This window comes from Ambystoma mexicanum, chromosome 12 (assembly GCF_040938575.1).
Source record: "Ambystoma mexicanum isolate Mex_15411 chromosome 12, UKY_AmexF1_1, whole genome shotgun sequence".
Classification (NCBI taxonomy): Eukaryota; Metazoa; Chordata; class Amphibia; order Caudata; family Ambystomatidae; genus Ambystoma; species Ambystoma mexicanum.
In genome coordinates this window covers 622,531,452-622,545,141 of record NC_090936.1, presented here as the reverse complement: position 1 = coordinate 622,545,141, position 13,690 = coordinate 622,531,452, and the positions used below count along the sequence as shown (strand labels likewise).

General features: G+C 48.1%; 1 protein-coding gene across 4 annotated transcripts in view; it reads right to left on the bottom strand.

Annotated features, from left to right (window-relative positions):
• The window catches only part of EEA1 (early endosome antigen 1), a 1,786,886-nt gene that overhangs the window by 1,335,928 nt on the left and 437,268 nt on the right, over positions 1-13,690 (bottom strand). For all 4 annotated transcript variants that reach the window (XM_069629072.1, XM_069629073.1, XM_069629075.1 and 1 more), the window contains one exon: positions 12,709-12,864. In XM_069629072.1, the coding sequence (XP_069485173.1) occupies positions 12,709-12,864 (156 nt within the window). The remainder of the gene's footprint in view (positions 1-12,708; positions 12,865-13,690) is intronic.

Here is a 13,690-nt window from a genome sequence, read left to right as displayed (position 1 = left end):
TAGCACTTGAGAGTTGAGGACCCCCTGGCTTTTGCAAGGACCTCTCTGCGGTCAGCCGGGATATCGTACCCTCCAAGCTCTAGCGCTGCAGGAGCCAGGCCTGCAAGTTCAGCAACTCCGGGTCGTGATGAAGTATGGCGCCTCCTTCTCTGGAGAGAAGATCCGCGTCCGTCGGCAGCTTGACTGGTGGGGACGCTGACAAGTCCAGAAGGTCTGGGAACCAGATCTGCCTCGGCCACGCCGGTACGACCAGGATCATCCTGCACCGGGACCTCTTGAGCTGGTTGACGAGTCGGAGCAGCAACGGCAACGGAGGGAACGCATAAAGGAACAGGCCTTCCCAGGGGAACGAGAAAGCATCGCCCATGCTCCTCGGCTGCGGAAACCTGCTGACGAACCTCTGGCACTTGGAGTTCGTCGCCGTCGTGAACAGGTTGATCTGGGGTTTTCCCCATCGTCGGAAGAGTCGATACACTTGATCCTGACGTAGTTCCCACTCGTGGCACGAGCGCAGCTCCCTGCTGAGTGAGTCGGCAATGTTGTTTTTTATCCCTGCCAGATGAAAGGGCACCAGAAACATCCCTTGGGCGATGGCCCAATGCCACAGATCCTGGGCTTCCTTGGAGACGGCTGGGGATCTGGTTCCTCCCTGCTTGTAACGCTCACCTGATTCCCGTAGAGGCGCCGGTCTTGGCGGGGCGTATACCGTCTCTGCAAAGGTGATGTGTAACACACGGCTGACTCTTTGGGCTGGACCTCTGTGCACTGTATGTCTGACTTGAAGGGTAAGATGTCTGCAGATAGAAAATATGGGATTAAGGAACTGGGTTATTGAATGTCTCTCTCTTCTTCCCTTTCTCTTCTCCTGTAGAACCCCAAAGGTTAACGCTCTCACCTTAGGTAAGTGAACGCCGTGCTCTCCATCTGCCTCGGGGCAGGGTGCTGTAACCAGTTTCTTCACTGGATAAGGGGAGCAGGCCTCTTGACTTCAGAGGACTGCTGTCTGTCGTTTACTGCACGAACGGTAAGTTTCGAGTAATTCTAATGTCTTTAAAGTCTTTAGTAATGATGTTTCTTGTTTTGCAGGGTTCCGGCGATGGCGGATGACGGGCTGAAGTGAGTTGAAGATGGAGCCCGTGTGATGAATAGAAGCGCCTGGAAGCACGTAAGTAAGAGCTTGTTGCCTGCTTCACGATGCGCTTTAACTGTCTTTTTATTTTGCAGGTACAAGTTCGGAGCGGCTGCAGGGTGCCGGAATACCCACTGGGTTAGATGTGGAAAGGAGTAATGGCACGTGAGTATTAAAGTTCCCCAATGTCTTTAAACGCACCTTGTTTTGTCTTTCAGATGCGGGATGCAGCGCCGAAGGCCTCCGGAGCGTGCGAAGAGTTGGTAAGCTTTTGTCTTTCAGATGCCGGAATGCAGTGTGAAGACCTCCGGAGCGCACGAAGAGTAGGTAAGCCTTTGTCTTTCAGATGCCGGAATGCAGCGCGAGGCGTTGGTGACAGCCGATGGACCAGGTAAGTGAAGAGCTGTCACTGAAGACCGTAATGCTAACCTGTTCTTTCTTGTCTTTATAGGTGTTGCTGAAGACTGGATTCAGGATGGTAAGCCTTTTTCCTTAGGCCCAGGATCAGATGCAGAAGACACGATGAGCGTTCTGCTGCAGAGGATGCAGAATAACGCAAAGCAAGTTTCATCCATCGGGTGTGGTTTAAATAGCCTCCTGTAGTGCTTAGGTGTCTCCTTCCACAGCCACGCCTAGGTAAGAAAAGAGTTCCTGCCTTCCAGAAGAGTTCCAGTGTTCTGAATCTAGGGAGTGGCTCCTGCCCCACCCAACAGGAAAAGTAGTTCCAAACAGAAGAGGATCAGAGGCTCAACTGGCAGGCAAGTAAGCAGCATGGTCTGCTGCAGGTAAGTCTACCCAAGCATTATGAGCCCGGCGCTTCCAGCGCTGGGACTGGGCATATTTATGAGCCTGGTGCCACTGGCGCCAGGACTGGGTCCAAAAGGTCCCAATTGGGACTGGTTGGCACTCGGAACCTGGGTTATGGATCTGCTTCCAAGGGAGTTGGGAAGACCCTGACCTTTTGGAAGCAGAGATCATGACACTGCTTCCGGATGTAGAACATCGTGGTGGTGTTGTCGTCTTTGCTGTGTGATCCACGGTGAGCTCCCTTGTCCCTGCTCGGATGAGCCAGTCGTCCAGGTAGGGGTAGACGTGGATCCCCTGCAGGCGCAGCCGCGCCGCCACCGGTGGAGGCACTTGGTGAACACCCTGGGTGCCGACTTCAATCCGAACGGGAGGGCCTTGAACTGGTAGTGCCGTCCTTGGACCACGAACCTCAGGAACTTTCAGTGACCTTTCAGAATGGGTATGTGGAAGTACGCATCCTCCAAATCTAACGACAACAGGAAATCGCCCTCCTCCAGTTGTCCCAGCACGTGCTGGAGGGTGACCATCCAGAATTTCTGTGCCTTGATGTATTTGTTCAGCCGTCGCAGGTCCAGGATGGGGCGCCATCCTCTGGTCTTCTTTTTTACTAGGAAGTACCTTGAGTATACTCCGGAGCCCCGGAGCCTCTTTGGGACGAGCTCGATGGCACCTTTCCTGAGCAACGCCCTCACCTCCAAGAGTAGTTGAGGGACGTGATTTTCCTTCCTGACCACGGGTGGAATACGGGGGCACTTTTAGAAATTCGAGGGCGTGCCCCTGGGCCAGGGCATCCAGCACCCAACGGTCGGTGGAGATGGACTCCCACACGTTGACGAGCTTCGCCAGCCGGCCTCCCACTGGGGTGCTTCGGTGGGGGCCCGACCCCGCTGTCGGTTCAATCTTGCTTGGCGGACACCTTGCCACCTTGGCCTCCCTGGCGATGACGGCGGGGGCCCCCTGACTTGCCTCGTCCTCTATAGGCTTCCTGCGACGAGGAGCGGGCCGCTTGGCGGTACGTAGAGGAGCCACCGCCGAATCCCTTGGAGGCACCCTGCTTGCCTCCGGCGCTCCAAAAGGACGGCCTCCGTTGCCGGAGAACGCCTAGGGCCCTAGCGGTCTCTGTGTCTGCCTTGATGGCTTGGAGGGACTCATCCACCGTTTTCCAAAACAGGTTGTTCCCGTTGAACGGCATGTCCAGCACCTTGGCTTGCACATCCTGGCGGAAATACGTCGCCTTGAGCCAACCTCGTCGTCTAAGGCAAACGCTGTTGCCTAGCTGGCGGAAACCGGTGTCGGCAATGTCGGTTGCCACCGTAATGGCGTGGTCCGACGCCACTTCGCCTTCTTGCAAGATCTCCAGGGCCTCGGCCATCCAGTAGGAAGTCCAACAGGGGGGGCGACCTTGTACCATAACTCCCTGTACCATAACTCCCTGTAGTAGCGGGCCATGATCGCGAGGGCGTTGGCCGCCTTAATCGTTGTTGCCGCCGACGAGATAACTCGTCCCATTGCGTCCAGGTTCTTCCCTTCGCCGTCCGGCGGGGAAGTTGATGTTGAGACCGATGCCCCCCCGCTTTCTTCTTGGCCGCCGCTGAGACGACCGAGTCCGGGGTAGGTTGTACCCTAAGGCACAAAGGTGCCGCATCGGGGACCCGGTACTTCTTCTCGTACCGATCCTTCTTGGCAGGCGTCGTAGACGGGTTATTGAGAAGGGTGAGACCCTCGTCACAGATGTCATCCAGCAGAGGCACGGCGAGGACCGACTTCCTCCTGGCCTTGCGCTGTTGGTAAAGGAAACCTTCCTTCTTCTCTTCTGGGCAGAGCTGAAAAAGCTTGGATGCCCTGGCGATCATTGCATGGAAAGATCCGATCTCATCGGACGGGGAGGCCCGGGCTTGTGATGGGAGCTCCGTCCCGCCGTCACCGCCGTCGTCGTCGGTACCCGTCGTGGCCGTGTCTGTTCCCGTGTCATCCCCAGGGACGGGGGACGTGGGTAAAGGCCGAGCAGGCTGAGAAGGCGGGGCTGGGTGGATCCGTCTTCTCTTGTTCAGGGGGCTTCCCGTCGGGACCGGCTCTGGTTCCTCTGTCGGACCTGGTACCGGGTCCTCTGTTGGTGGTAAGGGCAATCTCGTCCTTATCTCTGAACATAAGGATTGTATTGTCAACAAAATGGCTGCCGAGTTATCCTGCGGCTCCGGAAGCGACGGCTGACTAGGACCCTCGCCAGTGCCGCCGTCACTCTCATCGTCACCCTCGTCGGGATCCCTCCCGTGGGGACGGGCCTCTTCGACGCCCTCATCGAGGCCCTCTAGGACTTCTGCCAGCTCCTCCTGGGATGTTGTGTCCGTGTCCACAATGGCCACCGGCCCCCCCTCTTTTTCCGCCGGGGTCTTCACAGGGGTCTTTCGATGGGTCTGAAAGAGGCTTCCCTCTGCGGAAGCAAGTAGACTCCCTCGATAGAGGCCTTCGCCGGGTGAATCAAAGCCTTCACTGCCTTAGGCGCGCTTGAGGCCTTCACCTTGGGGGGAGGGTCACCGCCTCGCTCCCCCTCGGCCGAATCCATCGAGATCGATCAGGGCCTCTCCAGAGGCTTACCCGGGTTCTCGGATTTCCTCTTCCCCGAACCAGAGCGTTGGCTTGTGGTTGATGGTGCCGGGGAAGGCACACCCTGCCTGGCAGCCGAAGAGCCCGACCGTTCAGTGCTTGGCCGGGGCGCCGCTCGGACTTCTTCTTCTTCTCACCTGACGGACTCCTTCCTTCCAGCCAGTTGGAGAGACGAAGGTGTCGGTCCCTGATGGTCCGTTCTGACATGTTCCTGCAAAATGCGCAGTCCTTCTCCATGTGCGTTTTGTCCTCATGAAGGCAGTAGAGACATTTTGAATGCTCGTCCTCCTTGAACACATTCTGTAGCTGGCATTCAGGGCAGACCCTGAACAGCTTTCCGGGCGCCGATCTTCCTTTCTCCTGGGCCATGTTCGGGTAGACCGCAGAAACTTCTGGAATCCTCCAAGAAGCGTAACTCGACAAAATCTTCACCCTTGAGGGGCGTAGAAAAATCCGACATGGATCCCTGTTAATCGGATGTGGAGACGGTGGAGCTTGAGGCTCTATTTGACCGAAAAATGAGAAATTCTCCTTCAAAAAGCGCGAAAACGCAGCAAAAGCTCGAGAGCTAAACACGAGGACTCCCAACACTTGAGCGTGCGGTAAAAATCTGAAGATGGCTGCCAGAGGCGGGGCTTAGGGAGAGGGCAGTCATTGGCTGGGGGCAGTATGACCCAGAGACCAGTGATTGGTAACTACTGAGAAAGAGATCAGAAACAAAACTGATACTGATTTTTTTTTTACCGAGGATTCCCAGCCTGACGACGGGGAATATTCATGAGCATGTGAATCCATGCCAGACCCCATGCTGGAGAATCTGTATTATACGTATTTAGAGGTGGTTCAAGGCGTACCCACCAGATAAGGGGCATCCAGTAATATTGTTAATACTTACATGATATAGAAGTATACATGCTCCCTTAACCAATCCCTCCCTTCCAAAGGTTTCACGGTTTGCCATGTAAGATGACATCATAAATGATGCATATCGAGGTATGAAACCTTAGTATAATCAAATTTTGGTGCGAGTGTGTGGACTACAGCTTGCGGTTTGCCAGATTGCCCTACTTTATTTTATGCTGATAATAAAGTAGTACTTTGCCATATTCTTTAAGTCTGTGCGGTTATTTGGATCTGAGATCGCTATTGAAAATTCCATCTAGGACATGAGATGCTTCCAGGTGCTAGAGCACATTTTAGTAGCAGTGCAGATGGTTCTGGTCTAATCGACCTAGGCCCAGATCTAGACTCTCTGACTTTTGTTTGCTTTTGCCATTACCCAGAAGACCGTGGCGCTTCCTGTGGAGATCGGCCCGTAAAAACACTTGTGAGAAGATTCGGTTGGCAAGTCCCCCTTTGACGGAATTCCTGTCCGGTTCGCGCGGGTGCCCCGCGGACTGAAGGCGAACTGGTCGATTGGGGAAGAGTCAATGCCGAGGGACTCGAGCTGAGCCACAGATGTAAGTAGAACATCAAAAGTGGCAAAAATAGATCAAGTGACTGTATTGTAAATATATATATAGAAGTAACAGGATTAATGGAAATTAGAAAGAAGAGAAATGGATACCTTCTTTTCTGGGTTCCAAGAGGGGCGGTAGGGTACGCACTAAAAAACTCCAAGGATTCCTGAGCCAAGGCCAAAAAGAAGAGTCTGTAGTAAACTATAAAATGGGGTAAAAAGTGAGATGAGATACATTTCCTAGAGATAGTAAAGGAAGGCATACGCAGAAAATTAAAAAGTGCAAATGTGTATGGGGTTATAAATATGTCAGTATCAAACTGTTATTGTGTCTAGGTTAGGAGATATAAAATGATAGTATAAACATTGAGGTGATCATATTTTTAAATGAAGAGATTGACGTCAATCAGGAGGGAAAAAATAACGAGCTAGCAAAAATGTATAGAAAGTGTAAAATGAAGGAACAAAAAGAACAGCATTGCAAAGATTTTTAAAGTGGTTAAAAAATAGTTTTTTGGTAATAAGCGGCGAATGATGGTGCTTGTGCGAATTAATCAGTGTGGTATGCTTTATAAAATAAATAAAATAATAAAAAATCTGGTAAGTATTGACAGACGAGATCGACTTGTCATTATGGGGGACACACCTCTTTTACACCTATGACGCACACTACTGAGATATACACCCAAGATTAGACAGTATCACACGGAGTCACGACTAATAAAACACTCATGGCATGGCCTCAAGAGGTTCATTGTCAAAAACACTATTGCGACATATGACAACATATTTGCATGCTACACACAAGGAGAAGAATGTACAGAAAAGGTTGGCTGTTTTAGAGTTGTGGAAGATGTACAGGAATAAGAAAGAAGATCTGCTTGAGAAGGAGTGGATGCTTAATCAGCATAAAGAGGAGAATGCAACTCCTTCGGCTTCTCTTCCCCTTCTGAAAACAAGAGCGCAGATACTGAAGAGCAGGGATTTTATCCTTTAAAGGAATTGAAAGCAGCAGATGGGTATGTTAATCCGACATATGAGCCCCCCCCCTCCGCTTATAACAGTGAGGATAATGTGGCAAAAAGTAGAGAACACAAATATATGTCAACACACAATGAAAGTTAATGGCGTGATGAGAGAAAGTACAGGCAGGAGTGAAAGGACAGGCAAGATAGACAGATGCAGATAGAGGAATAAGCAAGTGGACAAATGGAAGTGAAAAGACAAGGCTAACGATAGTACAGAATGAATGGATGAGAGGACCGATATGACAAGCTGGATAAGGGCATTGATGGTTTCGAGAAAGAGAAAGAAGAGCAGGAAAAAAGGAAGCGAAAGAATATGTACATGACTACAGAATGTATACTGTCTTTATTGACGGTTCTTCACAAATTGACCAAATGACGAGCGAAAGGAATACCGGGTCAGCAGCAGTAAACTGAACCAAGAGGGTGAATTTGAAGTAGTTACAAGCGCGATGTTGCCTTTGTATTGTTCAGCACAGGGTGCAGAATTAGTCGCGCTTATCGCTGCACTCCAAAGATACAATGATGAGGCAGTGTCGGTTTAGTCTGACTCCGCCTATGTGACTTCAAATCTGCATGTAGGTTTGTCACAATGGAAAAGGAGGGGATTCCTCCACGCAGGCGGCACTCCGGTGCAACATGCAGCCCTATTGGATAAACTCTTTGATGCACTAAGGCTCCCATTGACTATCACAGTCGTAAAATGGTCAGCGCATACTAAAAGAACAGACCTGATTTCTCGCGGGAACAAAACCGCAGATTTAGAAGCCAAAAAGGCAGCATATTTCACAAATATATGTATTTTTTTGTCAAAACTTTTTATTAAGTGTCATCTTAATTGAAACGGCCCGTTACATATGGGCACATGAAAACAAATTGTGAAAACAGAATGCAATCAGCGATATTATTTCCTCTATAAAACATGCCACTGCTGAAATTTGATTAACTTGTCCTTTCCTATGACCGAAGCTACCAGAAAAACTCCCCATTTCCTCCCCAATCCTCCCCTAGGTTCCCGTACACACCACAAGTATCCTATGAAGTAATGTATTGGGTCTCACCCCATAAGTATTGTAAGCTGAATAAGGCTGTATAATGTAATAGTACCAACTCAGGCCCTTCTACATTTGTGTGTATCCCCAATATCGCCAGGCGTGTTCTTTCTTAATATACTTGTGCCCTATGCTCTTTTTGATTTTGCTTATTATCTTATAACCCTCGCCCACCTTTGTACGTCTATGTATATATCGAGGTTGCTATATATACCCCGTTGGCTTACAGTCGTGCTGTGTTTAGAGGATTCACATGAATGGTTCGGCTAGTCGGTCTAGCGCGGCGCTTGTAGGCATTATTTGGTGGGTGAATTAACTGCTTTCCACTTAAGGACCAGGCTTTTACAAGCTGCGAATAGCATTATGTGCAATATCCTGCACTGCATGGGGTCGGAGTGTCAATCCTCCCCCTGTCCCCCAAATAGCAGTGGGCCCGGGGCCATATCGATCTCTGTCCCGTCTAAGAGCTAGATCTGTCTGAATACCTTGCCACAAAATGTTTCTATCCTCGGGCAGGACCACGGGATATGTTACCAGCCTTCCAAGACTCCCACATAGTCAGCAGCAGTCTGGGGAGTGCGAAAGACCCATCCGAAATAGTTTGCTTGGTGTATAATACATCCTTTGGATAGGTTTGTACTGAATATCAGGGTTTGGAATATTAACCAAGACCATGGTATGGCTACAAAAAAAGTCAGATTGCCAGGGTCCAACAGAATCCCCAGATTGCCGGATCACTGAATGCGAGAATACGGATGCGTATCAGATTACTGAGGGGGCATATTGTGTAAAAGTAGCGTAAATATGGGTAAGCGGTCGTGTTTTGTTCCATTTCGGATTCCCCCACCGTCAGAGGGGCTGTAAGGTATTGCTCTGTGGTATGTTTGCTGATCACCGATAGCAGGGTCATTTATTGGAGCCAGTTTGATTCACCCAGCTCAAGCAGTCGCCTCCTGTCTAGGAAGCTAAGTGGGGATTGATCTTCGTAGAGGCCCATCACCCTGACATGTTGCCACATTGCATCTTGATTGGCAGGTAGCCTGTGGTTTAGCCCATATGACAACAGTGCCCTGACACTACTGTAGCCTGGGGTCACCTGAACTGGAGAGCCCAGCATCGCCCGGAGTCTATGCCATTGCGCGAGCGTTGGTCCCAGTAACGGGTGCTTTTTAATTTTGACAGCTAGTTTGTTCAGGGGGATAGCAAGGGCCTTGGCCCGCGCAACCAGAGTCAATACGGTCAATTGCATTGTTTTCCAGCTGGCCAGGTCTGCTTCGCTGAGCAGCGCTTGGCCCAGAATACTTGCACTGCCTATTAATATGTCCTCCATATCGGTAACGCTAGGCCACTGTCCTCTTTTGAGGCCTGAAGAATTTCAAGTCCAAGCTGCGCTTTTTTGCTCCTCCAAACAAATTTAGATATATAGATGTCTAAATTTCTGAACATCTGACTCGTAGGGGCAAAGGGGAGCATCATTGACAGGTAGGTCAATTTCGGTAGAGTTCATTTTGAATGCATTTATCCTTCCAGGAGGGATAATATGAACAAGTATTTCACTCAGGATCGGGCAGTGATATAATGGAGTTGGAGACTAAAGGAGGCCACCCCTCCAGGGTTCCAGGGGATGTCTAGCCTTAGCAGAAGGAACTCAGACTTTGCCCAGTTTATAACGTAGCCAGCCATGTGGTCAAAGTGTTGTAATAGTTGGCGCAGTCTTGTAATTACTTATATAAATAAGGAGATAGTCCGCATGTTCTTCTGTCTCCCGATGCATTCCGGTCCAACCCAGGTCAGTCCATAGTTTATCCGCTAACTGTTCAATAGTAAAAGCGTGTAGGAGGGGGGATAAAGGGCATCCCCGTCGTGTACCCGAATGTAGATCAAAAGGGCTAGACGTAATACCGTTCAGTGGCGGTAGGGCGAGTATGCAGCAGTTTTACTAAGTTGAAAAATTCTGGCGGGAAACCAAATATGTTCAGTACTTGAAACAAAGTCCCATTGGACTTTATTGAATGACGTCTCGCCGTCTGATGTTGGGATTCCCTCATCTAGGTTTTCCCCCCTGATATGACGTGTAGCAGTCAGCGAACAATGTCAGCAGAGTGTCTGCCCATATAAAGCCAGTTTGGTCCCTGTGGATGAGGTCCGGGAGTAGGCCTTCCATGTGTTGGTCTAGGCATTTCGCTCGGAGCTTCGCATCGGCATTAATTAAAGAAATGGGCTGATACGATCCACAGTCCCCTGGGTCACGGCCTTTCTTGTAGAATACCACAATATTAGCTGATAGCATGGATCGTGGTAGGGAGCCAGTAACTCCCGCCTCAGCGTATATAGCTTCAAGGTTAGGCGTTAGACCATCAGCTAGTGATTTATAAAAATCGATGGGAGTCAGTCGGGTCCAGCGGCCTTACCCGCAGACAGGGATTTCATCGCTCGGAGTATCTCCAAAGTGGTGATTGGAGTGACAAGGGTTTCTATATGGGTTTCACCCAACTTGGGGAGTTCAATGGTGGTTAAGAATTTGTGGATATGCTTTGGATCTATTGGGGTAGGTTCCGTGTACAGTTCACCGCAGAATTGTGTGTCAATATGTTAGTCTCCCTTTAGTAAGTTCCTGTCTCTGATGGAATCGATAATTTGTACTGCTTGTCGATTGCGCAATGCGAGTGCCATAAGATGAAAGGGCCGATGACCTTCGCAATAATACCTTTGTGACCAACTAGTGAATGATTTCTGAGCTTGGGAGGATCCACTTTAAGTCTGATCAAAGCACCGCCAGTTTAGCGTGTGTTTGCGAGTCGTGCAAGCGTTTATGCTTCCTTTCCATGACCAATATCTCATCCCTCAGTTGTGCTTCCTGCCCCCCCCCTCACATGTTTTTAATTTGTGAGCCCACCCCGATATATTGGGGTTGCTGTTGTGGGATTGATCTACTGGATGTGCGCTAGTTACCACTCAATAATTAGAAAGGTTCAATTGTATTAACAAAATGAATAGAGTACGGGTGGCAGCGAGTGACCTGCTTCCCACAAACTTCATACAAAGTTTGGAGTAAGTGAACAACAGAGATTGGTTTTGGGAAGGTATCTCGCGCTCTTTGCACCCCCAAGGTTTGTAGATAGTCTGCCACTATAAAGACTATATCACTGCAATAGTTCAGATGATTAGTAAATGGATGTGCAATTCTTCAGATTATGGACAGCCGACACGTGTTTGCGATCCCCTGGTTGTTCTCAAGGCACATTGGTGACATTAAATTTGAGCCCATTGATGAGATTGCCGTATTGTCACATGGTCTGGAGTGACCATCATATTAAAAGGCTTCTTATAGCAGTAATAGATTGAACTTTCTGAATATAGCAATTCTGTAGGTTAGATTCAACAGGTCCGTTGAAAAATGTGAATCTTGTTTAAATTGGTGAAGGGCTACAATGCACCTTCAGTTTCGCGCTCAATATTGGCGTTGCCTGGTAATGCCTGCTTCACAGATCTAACGGGTTGAATCTCATCGCCGACGATTATTCACGCTGCAAGGCAGTGGATTGGAAGTGATGGTGCAATGGTGGGGTGATGTAGGTGGAAAGGGAGGTGCTGGTCATGGAGGAGTTAAAGCCAGGATCGGAGGTGATGTAGGGGTGTGAGATGATGGGGGCAGGCTGGTAATTACACTGAGACTGGTGGGGAATGGAGGTGTAGATGTTCTGTGATCTAGCATCATGATTTTGAAATGAAGGGTGAGGGAATGACATGGTTTGGGAATGCTGGAGGGTTTCCTTAAGATTCACTTATCTTACATGTAATAATGTCAGAAAAAGCTATCAATATTGACAATGAAATGTCACCATAGGCGTACAGAACTAGCCACAATAGCAGCAATAATGTAGCCTCTAGCACGAAGGAATTAATGTCATGCATAAATGTGGCAAAACTATTTCCGGTTTGTACATGCACCGCTGTACATTCCAACATTTTAAAACCAACTCTTTCCAAAAACCTCTCTGCATAATTACATGCATCAGAATTCCTATGCAGATATGACAGCTGTAATCCAAAGCCAGAACCAGTGGTTGTTGTAGAAACTATGTATACCAGTATAAGTGGGGTCCTGTGCATCGCACGAGTCAGCGCAGGAGCATACTTGTGAAAGGAATACTTTTTACCTAAACTGATTGATGACCTTTACATAACCCTCTTAGCAGTAAGAGTTCCATCCAGATGCCCTTTACCACCTAGAGAAAGAGTCTGTAGTGCGAAACAAGTGTTTGCACTGAAGTTAAAATAAAGAACACATGCATATATGAAGTATCTGGGCATATGCTCTTTTCTGATGTTGAAACAGAATATGGTTCAGGCTTTGAGATCTGTTTGTCTCTCACAACTCCTCTATTAGCTTTTCCAGTGCCTCCAACTAGAACTCCCTACTTTGCTTGTACCCACGCTATGGCATCTATACGGAAAGATTCCTTACACTTTGGTATCGCTCTTCGGTCTCAGGTGAGCTTGGCAGTTTAACGCCAGCTGTTATGCAACGGTTCAAATCATCAATAAATGGATAAATAATTCAGTTATATTTCATTTTCCTAAAATGAAAGGGAATTGTAAACAACTCAGAAAAAAATGTGTCTCTTCTACCTGGGCATTAGCATTTTCTGTCTTCAACCGTTTGCACTCCTCATTCAAAGTCTCAAACTCTTTCTCACGTTGCAGAGTGGTGTTATCCATTAGCGTCTGAACCTGGACCAGCTCCTTCTTCAGCACAGCAACATCTTCAACACCAGGTCTCTGAAGCTATAAAATAACAGCATTATCAATACAAATATTTATTTTATTGATCATTTGTAAGACGCTTTATACAACAGAATTGTGTTTCAAAGCGCCACAATAAAATGAACATTTAAAGAACTGTGTGCATGGGCAAACACACCATCTCGGATTTCAAAATGGAGATTTGTGTATGTAATCAGTATAACTAAAACCTTCCAATTTTCTCCTGGAAAATTACTTAAATTGTTTGCATTCATAAACAGACCATTGGTCAGCCACCACTTAACATATTTAAGATGGTGAAAGTGCCAAAGAAATATGGCTTAAGAAATGCTTTGTTAATAACAATTTAATGTAACTATCATTTTTCAAAACCATGAACCAGGCAAGGTTATCGAAGTTCTGTACAAGATAAACCAGAAACACACATCACAAAACTATAGAAAGTAGTAAATACAAAAAAATGCAATTTACTTGACTTTTAAATAGTACCAAAATAAGAGACAATCCCCACAACCTGCACAGTACTATGAGAACTAGGTCATCTACAGCTGGGCAAAGGCAGGGTTTCATTTCTTAGCTGAAACTAAAGTACTTGATTTTTGAGTTTCATAATGCGCTAACTTGCAGGAGTGCCGTTTCAAAGTGCCTGGGAAAATAAAACAGGGCATTGAGTAGATAGTGTGACATATGTGCAACAGGAAGTATGGGATGAGGTTGTACACCCAAGTAGTGTGCTTAGTTACAATCTGTATCGGAGATTTTTGGTTACATAGTGTGGTTCATTTTCCTGCTGAGGCACTGTTGGTTCCAAAACAAAAATTCTGGTTCTTGCAGTTGATATTACAAC